Raw genomic sequence first — 24,670 nt, forward strand, 5'->3', positions numbered from 1 at the left:
AGTCATTCACAATTTGTCAACTCTGACCGGGCTCTATGTTCTACGCAGAGAGAGGGATAGTCCAAACCGATGCGACAGTGATGCCGACAGCCGAGCCCGCCGTCGCTCTCGCAGTTATTCCCCCATTCGCAAACGGAGGAGAGATTCACCTAGTTTCATGGAAGCGCGCAGAATTACCAGGTAACAAAAGCTTTCTGGACGTCGTACGCAACCTACTTGCCTGGCCAGTATTTGAGAGTTCAAAGTTACTGATCGTGTCGAAATTCACTCCCAAGATTTTGGTGCAAGAAATGTGGATTCAGTAACAGTGTTTGGGAGTGTCTACAATATTTTTCAGACTATGAATTGCTCAGGAATATATGTCGCACCAGTAAAAAAAAATGCAGCAACAAAAAAAACATTTAGGTCGTACTTTACTATAAGTTGCATATACAGTACTAAATGGGTGAGGGAGGTCTATTTCTTAAAAAAATAATAATAATTAAAAAAAAAATACCTTATTGCCTGCCGATAACAATGAATCCTTGTTATTTTTTTGCCCTTTTTTAAAATCTAATACAGAAAAATCTTTTTTTTTTTTTTTTAAATTAAATCAAAAATATAATAATGATAATAGATAGACTTCATAACCTATTGACATGACATGGGAAACGGGCCCGATTTGTAGGGGGCCTATTTTCAAAAATTTCAAATTCAAATATTTTCAAAACCAAAGCTGCTACCGACCTAAAACTAAAACAGAAATCTCCCTTAGCCATTTATGAGTCTCCATGAGCAGCGGCATAAAAAAATTCAAAGTCATTTCCTTATAAAATCCCAATTGATTATATTTTCATAGTATAACACAACTTAAAATGGCTATAAAAGTCTGATTTTACACTAGATACACAAAAATCACCAAATGCAGAGATAATCCCCTATATTTTTCATTTTTCAGGATCAATCGCAATATTTACCATATCATATAAGTTTTTGACCAAAATAGCAACTTTTTTTTTTTTTTATGTACAGCAAGTTTTCAACAGCTAATAAATCAGTCAATTTAACATCAGAAACCTAATACTTGAGGAAAACATGCAGAATCAATTATAAATAATATGCCAATAGATTATTAATACATTTTATATACATCACAACTTATTATAGAATAGAATAGCCCTTTATTATCATTATACACCGCCTGGGATAACAGGCGCTTTTCTGGCGAAAATTCTTGTGAATAAATGCTTAAATCCCCGAATTCTTCATAGATATGGACGTAAAACAGTCTCGATTCTTCGTTAAAAGCAAAGAAACCGTGCACTAAGCGTTTATTTTACATCTATTGACGAAGTACAATGCTACTATGTTAGTGAATGAGGCTAGCGGCCGCCTGGCGTAAAAGGAGCTTTTCTGACAAAAATTCTTGTGAATAAATGCTTAAATCCCAGAATTCTTCATAGATATGGACGTAAAACAGCCTCGATTCTTGGTTAAAAGCAAAGAAACCGTGCAGTTAGTGTTTATTTTACATATATTGACCAAGTACAATGCTACTATGTTAGCGAATGAGGCTATAGCTGCCTGGCGTAAACAGAGCTTTTGTGGCAAAAATTCTTGTGAATAAATGCTTAAATCCCAGAATTCTTTATAGATATTGATGTAAAACAGTCTCGATTCTTGGTTAAAAGTAAACTATGACGCTAGTCAGTTACGAAAATTAGCCGCCTCCATGTGTAAACAAAGAAGGAAATTCCTACGAATAAATGCTTCAATCACGCATGCATGGTACAAAAAATATCATATTTATCTTGAATCTTCGAACAAATCACGCCTGAGACAATCCTTCCTGTTTGTACGCAGCACAGCTTTCATAGTTAAATCCAATCATAAGTAAATCCAAGCTTAAATCCGACATGAGCGTGTGCCATCTTCGGCAATTACTAAATGAAGCTCGGCCCCCTCTGATAAGGCGTTGTGCAAAGAATGACAGAGTGACACTTCAATAGTAATGATGATAAAAATAAAACATCGTTTCCCAACATGTAAGTTTCAAAACATTTAAATACTAATAAGAAGGAAAAAAATAAAATGGAGTATATTTAGTATTAAAATCATTCACTTCTAGGCCAGGTACACAGTATGGATAGCAGTCACAGAGCACAAGTTGTGCTAGTTAACAAAAGAAGAATTTATATTAATATTAATTAATATTAAAAACACCCATTGACCTTTTTGATTGGCCGTCTAGCGCTGTCAATAGCAAACAATAAGTTAATAATAACAGAATACAGAACAAAAGGTTTACTGTATGCTTATGCAAGACATCAACTTATTGTCTGCTTTTGACGGCGATATACGTCCAATCCATTTGAAGTGGGAGGGTGGCAGCGAATCCTCCCACTTCAAATTGATTGAACATCTACTGGTGATAAACTAGTGATAAACTCATTTAAATTAAAATTTAAAAAAGGAAATAAATATAATCAGGAGTGTATTGAAACATTGTTTTGCCCTGATGTTTTTGAAATCGACAGATACCGGAGAAATGAATGTAAAACAATGAAATGTGCTGTCGTCTTTCACTCCAGCCCTTAAAGGTTCCGATGCCAAGACAACCAGATGCGCCTGAGCTGCAGGCCAGTTACCGTGGTAACTGTTGCCGTGCAGTAGGACCCTGCTAGTCTGACTTCTGAAGCTTGACTGAGCAGTAAAACACCCGCAGAGTAAACCTGACTTCCTCCTGTTTTTCCTTTCGCTTCCTCCACATCCTTTCTCAAACTCTGCCTACTCACTCATGGAAAATAATTACAAGTGCTATCAAGGTGCTTTTTCTACTCGCTCTTGCTTGTGTGTTCCCATTGGCTAGAGGACACAAACTTATTTGCAGCCAGAAGAGCAATACCTTGATAGTGTTCTAACTGACCCGGTGGCGGGCTGTGCATTTGGTGCCAGGAGACTTACCGGCTTCATTTACCTCTTATTGCCACCACTATCACTGTATGATCAATACAGAAAATAATACGTTAGAGCACACAACTAACAACATAAGAGCAGAAATACTGATTATTTCGTAGTTGGGACAACCTGTTGAATTGTACATTAATACAGAAAACAGGATTTGCAAATCCTTTTCATCCAATATTCAGTTGAATAAACTAAAAATACAATATGCAGTATTACATTTTCAATCTGACAATGTTCTTCCTTTTAAATATTTTTGTTATTATTAATGTTGCACCAATACCATTTTTTTAGCTCCTGATACTGAATCCGATACGTGGCTTTGAGGTATCGGCCGATACTAATACTGTAGCAATGCCACATTTTTAAGATACATATGTACTAGTATATGGCGGGACACACTCAGTTGACTTGAAGTTCCGCTCTGAGACCCCCGATTTGTCAAAATTTCAAACACTTTAACAAACATTACTGCATACATTTATTGATTTGGCTTGATTTTAATCTGTGCAAAGAAAAAACATTTCCAGGGGAATTTTAGGGGTTAAATTCCAATATCATAATATTTTAATTTATGGATAGCACACTAGTCAGTTAGCATGCTGTGTCCATAATTCTTGCGCTAGCGTTCGACTGCAATGTATGTCTTTTTGTGGCTTCCCGGTAACTCGGGGTGCGAGCATCATTAAAGACATGCGGATTTTAACGAGATATTATCACGTACTTACCTTATGTTGATCCAAAAACTCCATGTAGCATGTATCACCAAGTGTGAAAACACAGCTGTGAAATGCCACAGGTCGACTTTGTGGGGATTTTATGGGTGAAACACGGTAATACAACAAGGGTCGCGACGCAGAAGTCATGGACAATAGGAGTGGTCGAGATTTTCTTTTGCAAATATTAAGTTTTTTTAAACGTTTTTTTCCCAATTTTTCTTTGTTTGGATCGATTATTTATCATCTGAAATATCAGGTAAATTGTGACAGTAACAAAAAAAAAATACAATCAAGCGATAGTTATTAGGTAGATATCCGTAACCTATTTACAGACACTATTTTTTTCATTGTGACGTAATTTTTTAAAAGTTTAAAATATGTGTGAATAATTTTACACAGTCATTTTTTAAAACTAAATATTAGACATCAATTAATGATTCTAAGCTAAAAATGATAGACATTTGAATCATAATAATAATATATATATTAGGGCTGTCAAACGATTAAAATTTTTAATCGAGTTAATTACAGCTTAAAAATTAATTAATCGTAATTAATCGCAATTAATCGCAATTCAAACCATTTATAAAATATGCCATATTTTTCTGTAAATTATATATATATTCTGTAAAATAAATTGTTGGAATGGAAAGATCAGACACAAGATGGATATATACATTCAACATACGGTATATACGGACTGTAGTGGGCATTTCACTCTACTGTCATTTAAATCTGTCTATGCTGTCCTCACTCCGAAGTAGTCTACTTTTTCCAAAGCTAAACAGCTAGTGAACGACGCCATAATAATCAAGACTTCTTTTCATCAGACTTTTTCATCTGATTTATTAATAAAATGGCCTCAAACCATTGTCCTCTTTAGACGGTCGTAAAACTACAAAAAAAAAAAAAAAAGTACACAAGCATTGCATTAGCAACAACGTTAGCTTAGCACGCTATACAGGTTCACAAAACATAAAAAGCATCTCATACAAAAAATATAACATTTCGCTAACTAACATAATATGTACATTATTTACAACAACCATACTTACGGACAAATCTTGTCCAAGGATCATATAAGCACAACATTACATCGTAGGCGTCAGCCCGAGACGTCCTGCAGCAATATTGAACTGGCAAGACAACAATAAACCATGTCGCAAAGCGACCACATGAGTTCGCTGTTAGACAGCATAAAAAGCCTTGCTGTAAAACTTACCAAAAGGCAGAATACTGTCTGAGCGGGACATGTGCGTTAATTGCGTCAAATATTTTAACGTGATTAATTTAAAAAATTAATTACTGCGCGTTAACGTGATAATTTTGACAGCCCTAATATATATATATATATATATATATATATATATATATATATATATATATTTAATTAATTAATTACTTACCTTCTTTTTATGGCAGGGTTGAAACAAAAGCGGTTGCACAGTGTCTGTAAACGGGGGTCTCCAATGTAAAACGTACAAATTAAAAATACTCCAGGGGCTGAATGCGCCGTAATACTGATATGGCAGCATATATAGACATATTGTTCTATCAAACACAACAGTTCTTTTTGCTAAAATTACAACAGTTTGTTTTAAAGAGGGGTGATAGAGCAGAAACTGCTTTTTTCAGCCTTGTGTGTGTTTTCTACCATACTTTATGTTAATGCTAAATTACTTTAACTCACTTGAATGTAAAGTAAATGCTGTCATGGCTTGGTCAAGCACTGTTTAAATCATTATCTGCCATTTACGGTGCTAGATGTCCAATCCATTTGAAATTGGATTCCTAAACAGCGTATGTACAAATATTCATTTGCTACAACCTCCCAAATGGATTTCTAGTCGTGATAATCTAATTGGTGGGAGGGTGTATCTTGGCCAGAAGATTATTTTTTTTTGCCCACCTCATTGACTGCCATTGATGCTGCCAGATGTCTATTCCAGTGGTCCCCAACCTTCGTTGCACCACGGACCAGTGTGACCTGGGCCTTTTTTTCACGGGCCAACAATGTGTTGCAGAAAATTGTAGTAAATGTAAAATAACACGACGGGGTTACAAATTAACATTAAATGCAGGAAAAATGTAAATCACCACTCGCTGAATCAACCTTTTTTTTAACAGTGGCCTTCCCTAAAACTTGACGACAAATATTCTTTGTCGCAGGCTTAATGAGTTCTTCTTCAATTGTGAAAGATTTCTTGGCTTTAGCAATACGGTTCGCCACGAGGTATGATGCTCTCAGTGCATTCGCTTTTGTTGCGTCATTTGCTAGCTTTTAGCCACATATTATGCAGAATAGACTTGGTTGTAGGCTTCTCTTCTATCTCAGCAGGTGGCCTTTTACCCGTAAAAAATGTGTCCAAAGACGTCGCCGCCCGCAGCACATAGCCAACGGCAGCTAACGTTACTGTTTATATTGACTGACGCTGGGCTTCAAACACCCCAGTAATGGCGGCGGTATGTGAGGTCGACATAAACAAATCTTTACTCGGATGAGTATTGATGTGTTAAGAGACACAGGCCAAATTGTGGTTTTTAACAAATTATTCATTATTTCTCTGCGGCCCAGGAGCAAATGCGCCACGCCCCAGCCCGGTGGTTGGGATCACTGGTCTATTCTATTTGAAGAAGTAGTCATCTTTTTTGTTGTGGCATGCGTAGCTGGCGGCCGTCTTGGATAGGGTGATTGGCAAATGGAAACTAGATCGTCAAGGGTACATATTGCACAGGATCGGTGAGTTCTTTCTTAAAGGGAACCTCGGATTTAAAGACTCTAATAAGCCACAATTGTTCTCTTTTACTAAAATATGTTATAAGAAATACATAACATATTGCCATTGATTTAAAAAGCTATAATATTTAGTATATGTTTTGACCTACGGAGGGCGCCATGTTGTATGGGTGCTCAAGTAGATTGTCACTGTCACTCGACGAATACTACCCGGTTACGGCAATTCCTTTTACGCGGTGAGGCTTCCAACACATGCGCTGATCGGTTAAAACAGGCGATTACTTACCATTTGTGTTTTTATTGAGTCTCTTATTACCTTTTCATTGCCTCAAAATACTTTATGCATGTGTTTCCCTCTCATACTTTAAAGTATTGTGTTTCTGTTGACCACATTAGTCAGGTAGTATATTTAAACCAACCTTATTTGATATTACTACGTTTAAGTATTTTCTTAAGGCAGTCTTTAGTATGTTCTGTCTGTATGAATCTAAACTAAACAAGCTGAAAACACACGGTGGTACTTTGGGTGGCAAATTCGCCTCTTGTAGGACGTTTCGTCGGTGTAGCACATGTTGGCAGAACACCGTTTTATTTGTTCCTACTCTCTTCACGTCTCCTCCCGTCTTTCTTGTTCATTTTGCTTTTGCTACTCGTTTTGTTGAAATATCAACAGTGCTATCATACTCATTAATGTTCCTCTCGGGTTCAAATTGAAAGGGTTGAACAGATGACATGTTTATGTCGCTAAAGTCATACTCTGAAAGCCTGGCAGCGTAACTATGTGACGTCACCGCCCTGCGATGTCAACATCAATGGCGACCTACTAGTTAAACTAATTTTACAAATTATATGAACACGAAAACATCAAGAGGGGTTGCGATATCAAAGTATTTTAACTCATAAATATGTTTATCTTTTAAGAACTACAAGTCTTTCGATCCGTGGATCCCTTTATTACACTCCTATACCGATTATGTCAATAGTGCTGTATTGATACCGATAGTAGTATTGGTGCAACACATTTTTTCCCCCTATCAAATATTCACTCTTGTTGAATTCTTCATGAACATTACATTTCATCAACAAAGACGAAAGAAAGAAAATAGAATGTTGGGAATACATTTTTGCAATTTAATGCAACTAATATTCGAATATAGCCCATGCTGGCTCAACACAGTACTAATCTCACTGTTTTTGTCTGCTGGTGTTTGTCTCCAAAGACAAGTTCTTTCGGGTGCTCATTACTTATCTGGCGCTCTTTCAGTGTGACTATTAACCAGAAAACTAACGACACATGTTTGTCTAATATGAGTGCAATCTGTACTTTTTCTAACCCACACAGCTACTCTATTTTTTAGCTCCTGTCCTGATCACAAACACCTGATTCTTAGCAGTGATTTTGCTGTACTGAATATGTCATTCTCCTCCGTAGCGCTCGTAAACGTCCGATCCCTTACTACCGGCCGAGCCCGTCGTCGTCCAGCTACGACAGCAGCCCCTCACGCTCCAGCCGCAGCTTCAGCAGCTACAGCCGCAGCAGGAGCCGGAGCAGGAGCAGGAGTCCAAGTCGAAGTCGCAGCTGGAGCAGGAGTCAGAGCTGGAGTCGAAGTAGGAGCCGTTCTCGCAGTCACCACACTTACTCCAGCCGCAGCAGCTACGACAGCTGAGGAAAATCAGGTCGGTCGTGGACTATCATCTCTCGACGTTAGAGTGTGTAAATATTGTTGAAGCAGCATTCTACGATTGGTAAGTATTTGGCCTATGAAAGCTATTAGTGTTTGCCTTTGAACAATGCTACAGTGGTTATGAAATACTACAAGTATATCATTGAAGGTCAGTGTTAATTTGTGAGTCAGATTCCACCAAAGTATTGCATTTTCATTCAAACAACTTCAACTTTTAAACAAAGAGCATTTCTAGTAGGCTCTTTTTACCGTCTTTTTCTTATTTGTTTTAATTATTATTTATTGTATTTATATATTTATTGTTATTATTGTCGATTTAATCAGTCTTAACCTGAAACCCTTTATTGGCTTCCAAAACCGATTCTGACACTCGGCTGTTCGGTAATACTGCACCGCATCGCTACAAATACTAGTATCGGTATTAAATTTACCCCGAGGTTTTTTATTGTTTTTTTTTCCCAAACCCACTGTTGTGTTGTTTAAGGGCAAATTCATTAAAAATCTGAGAAATTTAATTAAAAAAAAAAAAATCCAAAAACTGAGTTGATTCGGCAGAGCCTTTGGAAACAAATCTTGCTATTTGCTGGCATGCCCTTTGACTTTTTCCACAAAGCAACCAAAATCCAAAGTACATTACGTATGCATTAGAAATGGTTGCATTCAACACATTGTGCGAAAGGGACCATTTATTCTTTCTCCTTGCTCCCCCCAAAGATGTAGCCTGGCAAACTAGTTGGCTTTAGCCATATACAAGATACATGGCAAGTCAGTTTGGTCTTCCTATGGAGGACTAGAAGTGCAAAAATTAAATAAATAAATACACATTAAAACGCTTCTATTTCAATATTCATTTATTTCAATATTTACTTTTTTATTTTAATTTTTGTATATTTATTTCATTTTATGTGTATTTATTTCAATATTTATATATTTCACTTTTTATTGTTTCAATTTATATTTATTTTTTATTTCAAAATTTATTTCCATATATATATATATATATGCATTTCAATTTTTATTTATTTCAATATTTACTAGTATTTCAATACTTTTTTATTTTCATTTTCATATATTTATTTCATTTTATATTTCATTTTATATGTATTTATTTCAATATTTATTTATATATTTCACTTTTTACTTATTTGTTTCAATTTATATTTATTTTTATTTATTTCAACATTTATTTCGAGTTTTATTTATTTATTTCAACATTTATTTATTCCAATATTTATTTATGCATTTTAATGTTTATTTATTTCAATTTTTATATATTTCATTATTTAATTATTTCAACATGTATTTATTTCACTTTTTATTTATCTCATTTTTTCTGTCATTGGCTCATTAAACTACATAATAAGCCACATGGCTCTGGAGTCAAGATAGTGCTTTTTAAATTGAAATAAATAAATTAAAATGAAATATATAAATAAAAATTTAAATAAGTAAATAAATAAAAATCGAAATATTTTCGCTTTTAAATGATCTGAATAAATAAATGAAGTAAAACATTGAAATAAATATTGAAATAAATATTTAAATATGTAGATGCATTTTAATGGCACTTTTAATTATTTATTTGTGTGTTCATTTGTTTAATTTTCGCACTGTCATTTTTGTGTGAAAAATCTAAAGATACTTAGTGTACAGTACTTGTTTTTGAGAAGGGAACAAACACTAAACATCTCGAAAGATTTGCAGGGTTACTAGGTCTGCCTTTGAATTGGTCTGACACCAGGTCAGTGCATATGTGCAAAGTTTGGTGTTTTCTCACGCTTTGAACGAGACTACACTGTATGATCATTCACGGGACGCTGAAAATATGTGCCGTCGAGTCCCCTACGACAGCCTCGAAAATGCTCAAGATTCCCCGTCGCTCTCCTTCGTGACGCATCGCAAAGCCCTTCTTCGCATGCTGTGATTCGTCGGTCGACATTGGACCGCAGTGGAAATTCAACTGAAACCAGACTGACTTCCCATATGTCTTATACACGGCCAAAGTCAGGCTGGTTTGCCAGGCTACCAAAGATGTTGAAAACCTGAGAGCAACAAGATCAATGAAAATAAGAACAAAAGAGGATAAAACCATTTTTAATGCCTATAAATTGCATTGTATAGGTTTGTCTGTATAGCTCTTCTGGCTTTGTAAACTATGCACTGTATATTCCATGACACAGTAGAGCATGGCAAATGGGAAAAGATAATGTAGGGGGCCTCGTCGCCCAAACTAATGTTATTGGATGCTACTTTTGTGGGATGTCAGCCAGTCAAAAGCAAATTAGAAAAAATGTATTATTTATGACTTTAAGTCAACCCTATGTAAATAACTCCTGGTGTGTATGTTTATTCTACCAATCCTTGGTTTATGGGTCACTGAGAATGTGTGTTGTAAAGCGGGGTATACACGTAGCATTCTTAACTCATTGGCTGTAATTGACAGCAATAGACGTCTAAATTGGAGGGTAGGAACGACTACTGCAGGTGTGTCAAACTGGCGGGTCGGGACCAGATCTGGCGCACCACGTCATTTTGTGTGGCTCGCGAATGTTTGTTTTTCGTTACTTTAAAATTCTGCAGTCCAAAAATTGGAGTATATTTACAATTTGTTTTTTCTTTTTTAACATTTTTTTTGTAAATTTCAAATAAAGATTAATAACTGTTTTTTTTTTCCTTTCCAAAAAATCAAATCCAACAAAGGAAAAAGAGAATGTTTTCCGATTATTTACCCTTTTTTAATAAATGATAAAAAAATTAAATGAAAAAAAATATAATAAAAAAGCAAATATTTGTTTTTCCTTTTTTAATTATTATTAATTTTAAATAAACTAAATAATTACCATTTGCATATGTATTTTTGGCGCGATTATCCGTATGTGTGTACCCCGCTTTTGACGTGATTATAAGACTGCACTTGTGCTGTACAGGAACATTTACTGCAAAGATTTCCATGCACATGTTTTTGTGAATCTACTATTTAATGTATTTATTTATTTATTTATTTATTTAAATATTGATTAATTTATTGGACTATTTATTGTTTTTATATATTTATTTCGAGTTTTCCAATCAACTCATTCACTGCCAGCCCAGGTTACAGAGTATATGCTCTGGTAGTTTGTAAAAGAAGGTAATTGATTATTGAAAACGTCCATTAATGGCAATAGCCGTCCAATCAATTTCAACTGGGAATCATTTGATCGCTTCCAGCCCCTCCCATTCAAAATGGATTGGACATCTATTGCCGTGAAAATACATACAAACATCTTTATGAATATACAATTTATCAACTATAAGTGTGACCTTTCCTTAATGAGACATTGGGCATTGGAAAATGTTTAATATTTAATTTTGAGCTCCAGTGAACAAAGCAAAGATCCAAAATACCCTGACTTCAACCCCATCAAATGTTTTTTTTACCCCAATGTGGGAAGTAGCTGTTGAGACATTTTCTAAGATGTTCACCGCTCTCTTCAACACCATAGCAAAGTTTTATAATACTTTTGTCGAGAAAGCGTACAATGCAAGGACACTGTCAAGATGTGTCCTGGGGGGCTTGAAGCAAAAACAATCAAGGTCCACCAGACACAATTCCTCCAAATTTGACTGTTGTTTTCCATGTAACGCTTGTCCTTAATTTATTCCCAAATCTAATAATGCCCCTTTGGTCCATTGGGTCCTTCTTTGTAGTGCTCAAGTTCACATTCCTGAAAATAAACTGAAAGAAATACAGAAAATAAATTCTCTTTGCTTTTTTCTCTTAGCATAAAGGTATTTTTATTTTATTTTATTTCTATACAGTGGGGCAAATAAGTATTTAGTCAACCACTAATTGCGCAAGTTCTCCCACTTGAAAATATTAGAGAGGCCTGAAATTGTCAACATGGGTAAACCTCAACCATGAGAGACAGAACGTGGGAAGAAAAAAAAAAACAGAAAATCACATTGTTTTTTTAAAGAATTTATTTGCAAATCATAGTGGAAAAAAATTATTTGGTCAATACCAAAAGTTCATCTCAATACTTTGTTATGTATCCTTTGTTGGCAATAATGGAGGCCAAAAGTTTTCTGTAACTCTTCACAAGCTTTTCACACACTATTGCTGGTATTTTGGCCCATTCCTCCATGCAGATCTCCTCTAGAGAAATGATGTTTTGGGGCTGTCGTTGGGCAACACGGACTTTCAACTCCCTCCACAGATTTTCTATGGGGTTGAGATCTGGAGCCTGGCTAGGCCACTCCAGTACCTTGAAATGCTTCTTACGAAGCCACTCCTTTTTTGTCCTGGCTGTGTGTTTCGGATCATTGTCAAGCTGAAAGACCCAGCCACGTCTCATCTTCAATGCCCTTGCTGATGGAAGGAGATTTCACTCAAAATCTCTCGATACCTGGCCCCGTACATTCTTTCCTTTACACAGATCAGTCGTCCCGGTCCCTTTGCAGAAAAAAAGCCCCAAAACATGATGTTTCCACCCCCATGCTTCACAGTGGGTATGGTGTTCTTCGGATGCAATTCGGTATTCTTTCTCCTCCAAACACGAGAACCTGTGTTTCTACCAAAAAGTTCTATTTTGGTTTCATCTGACCATAACACATTCTCCCAGTCCTCTTCTGGATCATCTAAATGCTCTTTAGTGAACCGCAGACGGGCCTGAACGTGTACTGGCTTCAGCAGGGGGACACGTCTGGCAAACAGGATTTGAGTCCCTGGCGGCGCATTGTTTTTCTGATATTAGCCTTTGTTACTGTGGTCCCAGCTCTCTGTAGGTCATTCACAAGGTCCCCCCGTGTGGTTCTGGGATTTTTGCTGAACGTTCTTGTTATCATTTTGACGCCACGGGGTGAGATCTTGCATGGAGCCCCAGATCGAGGTAGATTATCAGTGGTCATGTATGTTTTCCATTTTTTAATAATTGCTCCCACAGTTTATTTCTTTACACCAAGCGTTTTACCTATTGCAGATTGTCTTCCCAGCCTGGTGCTGGTACAATTTTGTCTCTGGTGTCCTTCGACAGCTCTTTGGTCTTGGCCATAGTGGAGTTTGGAGTGTGACTGAGTGAGGTTGTGGACAGGTGTCTTTTATACCGATAATGAGTTAAAACAGGTGCCATTAATACAGGTAACGAGTGGAGCCTCGTTATACCTCATTAGAAGAAGTTAGACCTCTTTGACAGCCAGAAATCTTGCTTGTTTCTAGGTGACCAAATACTTATTTTTCACCCTAATTTGGAAATAAATTCTTCAAAAATAAAACAATGTGATTTTCTGATATTTTTTTTCCGCATTCTGTCTCTCATGGTTGAGGTTTACCCATGTTGACAATTACAGGCCTCTCTAATCTTTTCAAGTAGGAGAACTTTCACAATTGGTGGTTGACTAAATATCTTTTTGCACCAATGTATATTCCAGGGATGTATACGCATCATCTTATTTTAATTTTGTTGGGCCCCTCGGTTAATTAATTCCATTGATTGCAGACTTATTGTTGCCCGTAAATTCCAAGTTAGCCAGTGTAGGCGGCTGGGTAGTTGTAATTTATTTCGAACTTGTTAACCATACAGCAAGTCCCTTTTAAGCTTTGATGATGACTGACTTGCCACAGAGGGGAAGTCTGGATGTCAGTATGTGAGGGAGGAAGGTTGAACAGTGCAATGCTCAGCTGTCATTTGGGGAGGGTCCTCCTTCTGGATTCCATTGCAGTGATACGTCAAACACAAATAGACCTTCTCGTAAGTTCTGTGAGAGTGCTGAGGGGAGGGGAAAGAGGATGGCTGGTGTCAGCGGTCGTATAAATAGGAGGCGGCCAGAATGTCGGGAGGGACTTTATCCGAAAGACCACCAGTAGTTCTCCATCATGGCAGAGAGACGGATTCCTTTCACCATGCTGCGCACCCCGAGCTGGGACCCCTTTCGTGACTGGCACCCCACCAGCCGCATCTTCGACCAGACCTTCGGCATGCCGGCCCCGGTGGAAGACTTGGCCTCGTATCCATACACCCACTGGCCCGGCTACATACGGCCTTCTGTGATGGCCCCTGACATGGCCGCTGTGATGTATCCAGGTGCCGTGATGGCCCAGCAGGCCCGCGCCCTGTCCCGCCAGATGAGCACGGGCATGTCTGAGATCAAGCAGACCCAAGACAATTGGAAGGTGTCGCTGGATGTTAACCAGTTCTCACCTGAAGAGCTGGTGGTCAAAACCAAGGACGGTGTGGTGGAAATCACTGGTGAGCACTCACGTACTTTACCAAAAATTAAGTAAATTAACCCTTGATAAGGCACTTTATTAAATGCAATATATTATGAATAATTATCTAGGGATACATATTTAAGTGTATTTAGATAACAAAGTATTTGCGCACTTTTAGATATTTTTCAAAGTATTTTAGTACATGCAGGAGTTTAGATAAGCTTTCTAAGTATTTCAGTATATTTAAAAATATTTAGGTTATTTTTATGTAGTATCTCGGTAGATTTAAGAGTACTTGTATTTGTGGCATGCAAAAGTTTGGGCACTCTTGCTCAAGTATCCAGTGGTCTGTGTGTGTATTCTCTTAATGTTTCTTGTATTGAGTCTCAACAGATAGTTGCAGGTGTAACCTAGCAGTGTAATAAATCTCTGCTTCCCAGTGGAGTGGCTTAACTGTTCTGGAAACTTGCAGTTACATAATAAGCCAGAACAATGCAGTGCTGTTTTTCAGTGTGCTGGTGGGTGTGGGCTCTCTGGATCAAAGCCCGCTGATATAAAAACAATAGAACATGTAGGAGTGGACCAGTTCCCTATAGCTGACGTTCACAAAATGCAATGCATTTCGCTCTTTTGAGTTGAATTATGCTATTTGGATGTCAGCGTTGGTGTAGCTTTACAAGGACGGATGGATTTTGTCTAGGCGTCCAGCTGCCATATAGTCAGGGCGACTAAGATAAACAAAACTGCAGTGGAATTTAAAGCCTGTTCTCTTATGTCAATGCAAACAAAGATGATCTAACAGCAAAGACAGATCTAAAGTTTATTTATTACCTATACATCTGTGGTATGTATCAATGTATCATTTCACTTTGTAATGAATAGAGATACAATATACTATTTTCCTCCTGCACCCTATACACAAAAAAGAAGCTGCATTTTGCCCTAATGACATCATTGGGAAGAAAAAAAGAAAAAAAATTCTACCAAATTGCGTGGAAGGACGTAAAGCAAGACTAGGTAACTTTTCAACCTTTATTAAAACATTTTCATAGCATTTGTGATGATATGTCGACTGACATGTAGTTGATTGACACCTCTTTTATATCTTGAGGCAACCACACAGCCACTGGAAAAATAAATGTTGTTTGATCCATTTACAGGCGACTGTCATGATTTTACGACACTATGCGGGTGTGCGCTGGTTCTCATGGGAAACGTAGCGCTGGTCCTCATGGGAAGCGCAGTCTTACATAAAGCAAAACACTACTGCTTTTGTCCACCGGCGTCGCTAAAATCGACGAAAAATGAAAAGTTACCAAGTGTTGCTTTAAACCCTTTAAAGGGCAATTGACAATATTTGTTCATTTAAAAATCTTAAATCGTGAATCCATTTTTTGATGAAATTGTTTTACTTATTTTATCACAAAGCATTATTGTAAGTCATGCAAAAATTAGATTTGACTTGCTGTCCTGTATGTTAATTAAAAGCTAGATATCAGGGAGTGTGGGCGATAGGCTAAAGGGGCTCGGATATTGCTTCTTCCATATTTGTATGCCAATCAAAAGATAAATTAAATAACAAGGCAGGAAGATAACTATGCACAGCTTCCTCTGTGGACGAGCAGACTTTTCCAATCAAACAAGGACACAATTTACGTATCTATCACCTCTGCTCTAGTAGGTTTATTTTAGGAAGTGACTCCCAGTTCCTACTTGATACACACTCAAAGTGGAGGTGTTGGACCACCGATTGCTGAACATCCCAAGACATCCCTGACAGAATCCACTTGAGCAGAGCCACATTGTTCAAATGTGTTTAGGCACTAAAGAGAAGCTTACACAATTAGGGCCCACGCAGCAATAGTTGAAAAAGGAGCGAACATAAATGCTGACGGAAAACATAATTGGAACATCAAAAAGATATGAATATTTTGAAAAGCTTGAGAGTTGTTATACTCAATTCCGCAGGCAAAAAGCATTGGCTTGAGGTGCTTGAGGTGTTACATAGGGTGACGAGATTTTGATTTCCAAAAAAGAGGACACACGGCCCGGCCTCGAGATACTTCAATTTTACTCGAAGTTCACTCAAAGATGCCTATATAACTTTAAGATATTTAAAGTGTGCCTCCTCTGTCTGGATAGAATTTTTTTTTTTTTTTTTTTTTAAATCAAAAAAAAAAATACAGTGCATCACAAAAGTGAGTCACCCCTCACATTTCAGCAGATGTTTAAGTAGATGTTTTCATGGGACAACACTGACAAAATGACACTTTGACACAATGAAAAGTGGTCTGTGTGCAGCTTATATAATACAGTTAATTTATTTTCCCCTCAAAATAACTCAAAATATAGCCATTAATATCTAAACCCCTGGCAACAAAAGTTTGTACACCCCTTAGATACTACGTACATCCCTAAATGTCCAAATTGAGTACTGCTTGTCATTTTCCCACCAAAATCTCATGTGACTCGTTACAGGAGTGCTATCAGCATTGCTGCAGAGATTGAAAAGGTGGTGGGTTAGCCTGTTAGTGCTCAGACCATACGCCGCACTCTACATCATATTGGTGTGCATGGCTGTCACCCCAGGAGGAAGCCTCTTGTGAAGACGGTACACAAGAAAGCCCGCCCGTCTCATCAGACCATAGGGCATGGGTCCAGTAACCCATGTGCTTTGTTGACATGTCATCAGCAAACTGTTAGCAGGCTTTCTTGTGTACAGTCTTCAGAAGAGGCTTCCTCCTGGGGTGAAAGCCATGCACACCATTTTGATGTAGAGTGCGGCGTATGGTCTGAGCACTAAAAGGCTGACCCCCCACCTCTTCAGTCTCTGCAGCAATGGTGACAGCACTCCTGTAATGAGTCACATGACATTTTGGATGGAAAATGACAAGCAGTACTCAATTTGGACATTTAGGGAAGTACGCGTTTTCATAGGGGGGTACTCACTTTTGTTGCCAGGGGTTTGGATATGAATGGCTATATTTTGAGTTATTTTGATGGGAAAATGAATCAACTCTATTATATGAGCTGCACACACACTACTTTTCATTGTGTCAAAGTGTCATTTTGTCAGTGTTGTCCCATGAAAAGATATACCTAAATATCTGCAGAAATGCGAGGGGTGTACTCACTTTTGTGATTCACTGTACATTGCCACTGTAGTATACAGTATATTATATACTATATGAAAATATTTTTTTTATTTATCAGGTTACAGGTTAGTCAACAGGCTTTATTCTTCCTAAAAAACAAGCAATAAAAAGGCAATAAGCAACACAAAACAAAAACACATTAAATATTGATAAAAAAAATATATATATATAATGCAGACCCATGAAAATGTAGTCCAGTCGATACAAACACACAGTAGGCTATGTGCCAACTAAAAATTTTTATAAATTACTATCACGACAATTGTTGACAAATTGTTATTCCCACTCAATTGTTATTCCCACTCAATGTTCTGGATTGCACGCAAACAATAACCGAAATAAACTGACAAACTATTCAACCAGCATGTTTCCAAACACAGCAGTTCAAAACTACATTTCCCATAATGCCTACCGCGGCTTAGCTCACTGATAGCTACCCTATTAGCGAGCACCGGTAGCCGAGACAAAATCCAACATTGCTGTCAAAGTTTACAATCATCGGCAGCGCAACGATGCGACACCAAACGGGATTTTACAGATCACGCCAGTACAAAGCTCCGACAGAAGTCAACAGTTGCCATTATATCAGTATATGTATTGATCGTAAACAAAAACTCTTAGCAACTGGGCAGGCTTTCTGGGAACACGTCAAAGGCAGCACAGTACCTTGGTATTCTGTGCAAAGCAAGGGCGTAGGTTTGCATAGGGACGGTTGGGACAAAAAAACTACCAACTTTTCAGGATGCTCAAATTGTTCCCACCAACTTTTAAGCAACCTTATTTGCGTTATGTAATGACTTCGGTTATATAGGTCATTTATGTTGTCTTCTTATATGTTTTAATTGTTGTAATTGACCTCACCATTATTAAGTGAATTATTTTCATTATGTTTGGATTCACATGTACATCTTTTCACTCGCTGAATGTGCCGGTCCATTTGTTCCTCCTAAACTCACATTTGATTGGCTGATAACTTGACCCTCACACACATGCACATTAGATATTTGAGATATGAGAAGTTTTTTTTCAGCCAGCAGCAGCCAATGTTAGAAATTTAAAAAGACATATTTGTCTTGTAAATGGCGAACACACCATTAATTTCGTACTGTAGGTCCGACCTGCATCAGTGTTAGCATAACATGAAACTGTGTGAACTTGCTAACCTGCAAAACTGAAGTAGGAAGCTGCTTCGAGAGAAATGTCTTTCTCTTTGTGTTTTCTACTGTTAACATTAAATAAACTGTGAGAAATGTAGTGAACTCAGCTGGAAACTATGGAACTAGAAAAACGTTAGCAAGGTGCTGCATAACCTCATATGTAGCTCACACAACACAACATACACACAACAATCATAATTAATTATGTACATTAAAAAAAAAGTGTTTTTTGGGGGGATGCCACGAGCTACCCACACGAGCTTTGCGATTGAGTGATCGATCGTGGGCGACCTCATGAGCCCCCCTGATTTAGCATATCAACTAATTAGCTTCATATTCGTGAGAAATGTAGCCGTGACCCCGTTCACCCAATCTGTTTGGTCTTATTAATGTCCCATCCCGAGCAAAAAGTGTACATGCAGGTTATGCTGTAATATCGTCCCTACCAATGTTGAGACCAAACCTACGCCTTTGGTGCAAAGTGTCAATTTCAACACACGCTAACTGTGAATAAATACACCTCCGTGTCAATTTGGAATTTCCTTTTTTTAACATAGATGACGAAACCTTAAGGCATAAGAAACAGAGCTACTTAGAACATAATACTAACATTCAACCAAATACACGAACGCAGAACAATTGATATAAGAAGAATACAATATACTGTACCTCTGTGTACACACATATAACCCAATATACAACAGAAGACACATGATCGACATTAACAGGAGATAAACTTACATAAAGGTGTATGGAGTATGGAGTCACAGGAGCGCCAAAATTAAAAATAAATAAATGAATAAATAAATAAATATAAATATAAAGAGAAATATAAAGAGAAATAAATATATAAATAAATAAATGAATAAGTAAATAAATGAACGAATAAATAAATATAAAGAGAAATAAATATATAAATAAATAAAAATATAACGGTATACTTTGTCATTGACATTTACTTTTGGTCATTAACAACCACAAACGGAAAAAACAATGACAATATTTTTCATTGACTTTTACTTTCTGTCATTGAACACCACAAACGGAAAAAACAATGACAATTATATTTTTTGCTTTGCCTTTTCTGTTTGGCTTTCACATTGTCATTGTCATTTGTCGATCGCCTTTCCTCTTTGGGAATGTAAATGGCAAATGCGCAGAGAAACGGTCTGTCAATCAAATGACGATGGGCGGGGCTTTCCAACCAGGAATAGTAGTCGATAACTGATTATTCCTAGTTTACCTGAAGGAAAGTGACGTCGGTTATCGAGTTGCACGTGCGGTTTTTATGGATAGGATAGACTGGATAGATATGGATATGGATAGACTTTTTACGTGATAGATTCAACAATAAAAATACATTTTACTAGACCGGTAAAAAAAAAAAAAAAATTATAAAATATATTATTCGACACACATGCTAGACCATTCAAAGAATAATTATTTTCAATGTCAGAATCTTCGCGTCTATACTCATGACGACATTGGAGGAAGTGGCGTAGTGCAGTCACACAAAACAGCCGCGGTCGCGCTTGGGTAGTCGTACGGCGCATGTGCAGAAAGTTAAACCAGGAATAATCAGTTATCGACCACTATTCCTGGTTGGAAAGCCCCTCCCAACGTCATTTGATTGACAGACCGTTTCTCTGCGCATTTGCCATTTACATTCCCAAAGAGGAAAGGCGATCGACAAATGACAATGACAATGTGAAAGCCAAACAGAAAAGGCAAAGCAAAAAATATAATTGTCATTGTTTTTTCTGTTTGTGGTGTTCAATGACAGAAAGTAAAAGTCAATGAAAAATATTGTCATTGTTTTTTCCGTTTGTGGTTGTTAATGACCAAAAGTAAATGGCAATGACAAAGTATACCGTTATATTTTTATTTATTTATATATTTCTCTTTATATTTATTTATTCGTTCATTTATTTACCTATTCATTTATTTATTTATATATTTATTTCTCTTTATATTTATTTATTTATTCATTTATTTATTTATTCATTTATTTATTTATTTTTAATTTTGGCACTCCTGTGACTCCATAATGGAGAACTATGAACGCAGTACAACAGCATAAACGTCTCTTAGAACTACGCCTTCTCCCCCTACTAGTATGAGCCACATCAATGCAGGCAGGCGCTGCCTCCCAGCGGCCGGAGGGATTCTCTTCATATTCGCCCCTTGAAAAATTCATGAAAACCGGGCATTTATAAAACCCGGCCGGACGCTATGAAGAGGACGTCAAAAGTGGACTTGTCCGGGCAAAAGAGGACGTTTGGTCACCCTAGTGTTACATAACTTCATTGTGAAATAAATTGTTCTTATGTTAAATTGTCAAAAGTAGAGCATTCACATAGATGTTTGCATTGAGTTACATGCTTTGTCGTTTACACTTGGTAGTCTGAATCAGAATATGTTCATTGTTTTTGTCCACAGGAAAGCACGAAGAGCGGAAAGACGAGCATGGTTTTGTGTCTAGATGTTTCACCAGGAAATACACGTAAGCAAAGCACTATCATTGTTTTCCACACTACCTTGTCTGACCTTTGACCTCTAGAAAAAAATCAAACCAGAATATTGTTTTTTTTAACATGATTACTCTTCCTCCTTTTCCTGTGTCAGCCATAACGCCTGCACTTAGCTCTTTATTTTAGCTTTGGTTATTCTGCCATCTAGAGGTCTCTTTGACAACTGAACTGTCCGTCACTTGGATGACGTCAATACGGAATTGGAGGAAAATTTCGGCTGCCTCAATTCAGTTAGATAGGAAACCAATTATTACTCTATTTGAATCCAAAGAGGAAAACAGATATTTACAATGATTAACCTGTATGTATTGTTGGGAAAGGTTCATATTCACAAATCTATATTTCTAAATTCAACCCCGAATTCTAAATGATTTTTGACTGAAGTCTATATGTATTTTAAGATTCTTAATATGATAACAAAAAAAGTCCAACAAATAATATGTATGTTTATTTTTCTTCTTTGAATTCATTTTTCAATATTGTAATGTTATTTTATGAATATATCGGTTACAATTTACTTGAACTCTGTGCCATTAGACTGTCGTAATGATCACATGAGACCTGTCATGAATATGAATGAGGGCTTATGTCAGATGTCATTGCCCGTCATTTAGTAAAGTATGTCACACTTAATGACATCTGTCATAAGCATTCATTCATGTTCCTGACAGTGTCACGTCATAATTATGATGGGTCTTATGGCGCAGAGTTCAAATAAAGTGTTACCAATACAGTATATCAGTTGATTTAATGTATTTTTATTTCGTTATAATTTTTAGTTTTACAGTGCTGGCCAAAAGTATTGGCACCCCTGCAATTTTGACAGATAATGCTCAATTTCTCACAAAAAATGATTGAAATTACAAATGCTTTGGTAGTAATACCTTCATTTATTTTGCTTGCAGAAAAGAGAATGAAAAGAAAATTCAATAATTATCATTTTACACAAAACTCCAAAAATGGGCCGGACAAAAGTATTGGCACCCTCAGCCTAATACTTGGTAGCAGAACCTTTAGACGAAATAACTGCAAACAACCGCTACCGGTATCCATCAATGAGATTCTTATAATGCTCTGCTGGAATTTTAGACCATTCCTCTAAAGGCAACTGCTCCAGGTCTCTGAGATTGGAAGGATGCCTTCTCCAAACTGCCATATTCACATCTCTTCACATGTGTTCAATGGGATTCAGGTCTGGACTCATTGCTGGCCACTTTAGAAGTCTCCAGTACTTTCTCTCAAACCATTTTGTAGTGCTTTTTGAAGTGTGTTTTGGGTCGTTGTCCTGGTGGAAGACCCATGACCTCTGAGAGACCCAGCTTTCACACACTGGGCCCTACATTTTGCTGCAAAATTTGTTGGTAGTCTTCAGACTTCATAATGCCAAGTACACGGTCAAGCAGTCCAGTGCCAGAGGCAGCAAAGCAACCCCAATACATCAGGGAACTTCCGCCATGTTTGACTGTGGGGACTGTGTTCTTTTCTTTGAAGGCCTTGTTTTTTTTCCCCCTGTAAACTCTATGTAGATGCCTTTTCCCAAAAAAGCTCTACTTTTGTCTTATCTGACCAGAGAACATTCTTTCAAAACGTTTTTGGCTTTCTCAGGTAAGTTTTGGCAAACTCCAGCCTGGCTTTTTTATGTCTCTGTCTCTCAGAAGTGGGGTCTTCCTAGGTATCCTACCATAGAGTCCCTTTTCATTCAGACGCCAACGGATAGTACGGGTTGACACTGTTGTACCCTCGGACTGCAGGGCAACTTGAACTTGTTTGGATGTTAGTCGAGGTTCTTTTTTCACCATTCGCACAATCTTTCATTGAAATCTCTCGTCAGTTTTTCTTTTCCGTCCACATCTAGGGAGGTTGGCCACAATGGCATGGGCTTTACACTTATTGATGACTCTGCGCACGGTAGACACAGGAACGTTCAGGTCTTTGAAGAGACTTGCAGCCTTGAGATTGCCCATGCTTCCTCACAATTTTGCTTCTCAAGTCCTCAGACAGTTCTTTGGTCTTCTTTCTTTTCTCCATGCTCAATGTGTTACACACAAGGACACAGAACAGTGGTTGAGTCAAATTTAATCCATTTTAACTAGCTGCAAGTGTTATTTAGTTATTGCCACCACCTGTTATGTGCCACAGGTAAGTAACAGGTCCTGTTAATTACACAAATTAGAGAATCATCATATGATTTTTCAAATGGTGCCAATACTTTTGTCCATCCCATTTTTGGAGTTTTGTGTAAAATGATAATGATTTAAATTTTTTTCATTCACTTTTGTGTTTTTTCATTGCAAGCAAAATCAATTAAGATTTTAATACCAAATCATTTGTAATTGCAATCATTTTCTGGGAGAAATTGAGCATTATCTTACAGAATTGCTGGGGTGTCAATACTTTTGGCCAGCACTGTATGTAGTATGTAGACAAATGTTGACAAATTGACCACAATGTTATAAGCCTTGTGTTATGCCTACAAAAGTTAATGTAACAGTACATTTGTTTTGATTCATTATAGATTCAAGAAATTGACAATACTGTACATTCATGATCTCCCCTCAAATCCCCCACAGCCTCCCCTCTAGCGCCAATGTGGAAAAGGTCACATCATCGCTGTCTCCTGACGGCGTGTTGACTGTGGAGGCCCCGCTGGCCAAGGCGGCCATCGAGGCAGCTGAGGTCAAAATACCTGTCACCGTCGACAGCAAAAGCGGTGTAGTCAAGAAGTAGGAACCGGCTTCCAGCGGGTCGTTTCATCTGAGCGAAGCCAGACTGGGAGTACCTTCCCTGCATAGGTGTGTCTTCTCTGTGCACTGTCATCTTTCTCCTCATTTTAGTGTGGTGTTGCTCCCACTCTGTTCTGTCTTCCTCATTTCTGCTGAGCCTTTCGTGCTAACTGTTGCATCACACGGGAGAAAAAGTCTCTGGAGAGCATGCACTTCACAACCACAAAAAGCTGAATAATGCCTGTTCGAAGTCTGCAAATAGACTGGTTTCATCCTCAGTCGATTTAAAAATGTCAACAGAGATTAAAGTTGAATTGGCGTACCAGGTGTCTCTACTTTTTTTCCTACCTTTATATCCTTCTAAACAGTTGAATAATCATAACCCTGACATATGGTTTGGTTTTCTCACACGCATGCGCAGTGTTTTGGGTCAATTTTGATTCAGGCCTAGAATATCCTCATATAAATCTCTTAATAGCCTGTCTGACATTTACTTCATCTTTCAGAGAAAGTGTATTTTTAGTTGCTACACATGCTGGTAAATATAAAATCTATTTAAAAAATGATGGCGTTCAGTCATCTTTCTGCTGTGAACTAAAATGAGCGTATCAGTTGTAGACATCCAATCGTTTTGAACTGGGAGGGTGGCAGTGAATGAACGAAACCCTCCCACTACAAATGGATTGGACGTCTATCGCTCTCAATGGCAGCCAATGACATAAAATCCAAGTTGTGCTGGGCAATGGTTACTAATTTTAATCTGCATTCTGTATAGTAATGAATTCAAAAGTAGGAATTAGCATACTTTTATTTTAAAATATAGATGATTA

General features: G+C 37.4%; 2 protein-coding genes across 3 annotated transcripts in view; both read left to right on the forward strand.

Moving 5' to 3' along the window:
* srrm3 (serine/arginine repetitive matrix 3) overlaps positions 1-11,828 on the forward strand; it is a 125,697-nt gene extending 113,869 nt beyond the window's left edge. For both annotated transcript variants that reach the window (XM_057820169.1, XM_057820170.1), the window contains exons 13-14: positions 49-180; positions 7,832-11,828. In XM_057820169.1, the coding sequence (XP_057676152.1) occupies positions 49-180; positions 7,832-8,066 (367 nt within the window). In that variant the 3' untranslated portion in view covers positions 8,067-11,828. The remainder of the gene's footprint in view (positions 1-48; positions 181-7,831) is intronic.
* A 2,050-nt stretch (positions 11,829-13,878) lies between these two features.
* On the forward strand, positions 13,879-24,208 carry hspb1 (heat shock protein, alpha-crystallin-related, 1). Its single transcript, XM_057821525.1, has 3 exons — positions 13,879-14,311; positions 21,026-21,089; positions 23,688-24,208. The coding sequence occupies exons 1-3, from the start codon at positions 13,939-13,941 to the stop codon at positions 23,842-23,844; spliced, it is 594 nt and encodes a 197-aa protein (XP_057677508.1). The 5' UTR covers positions 13,879-13,938; the 3' UTR covers positions 23,845-24,208.
* Positions 24,209-24,670: the final 462 nt, after the last annotated feature.

The sequence above is a fragment of the Corythoichthys intestinalis genome, chromosome 18 (assembly GCF_030265065.1).
Source record: "Corythoichthys intestinalis isolate RoL2023-P3 chromosome 18, ASM3026506v1, whole genome shotgun sequence".
In the NCBI taxonomy this organism is placed as follows: domain Eukaryota; kingdom Metazoa; phylum Chordata; class Actinopteri; order Syngnathiformes; family Syngnathidae; genus Corythoichthys; species Corythoichthys intestinalis.

What these genes read in the sequence shown, in the direction of transcription:
- hspb1 (XM_057821525.1), top strand. Translation starts at nt 13,939, where the DNA reads ATGGCAGAGAGACGGATTCCTTTCACCATGCTGCGCACCCCGAGCTGG. An exon ending in CGGTGTGGTGGAAATCACTG is followed by an intron (nt 14,312 to 21,025) that starts GTGAGCACTCAC and finishes TTTTGTCCACAG; the next exon opens with GAAAGCACGAAGAGCGGAAA. An exon ending in TGTTTCACCAGGAAATACAC is followed by an intron (nt 21,090 to 23,687) that starts GTAAGCAAAGCA and finishes AATCCCCCACAG; the next exon opens with CCTCCCCTCTAGCGCCAATG.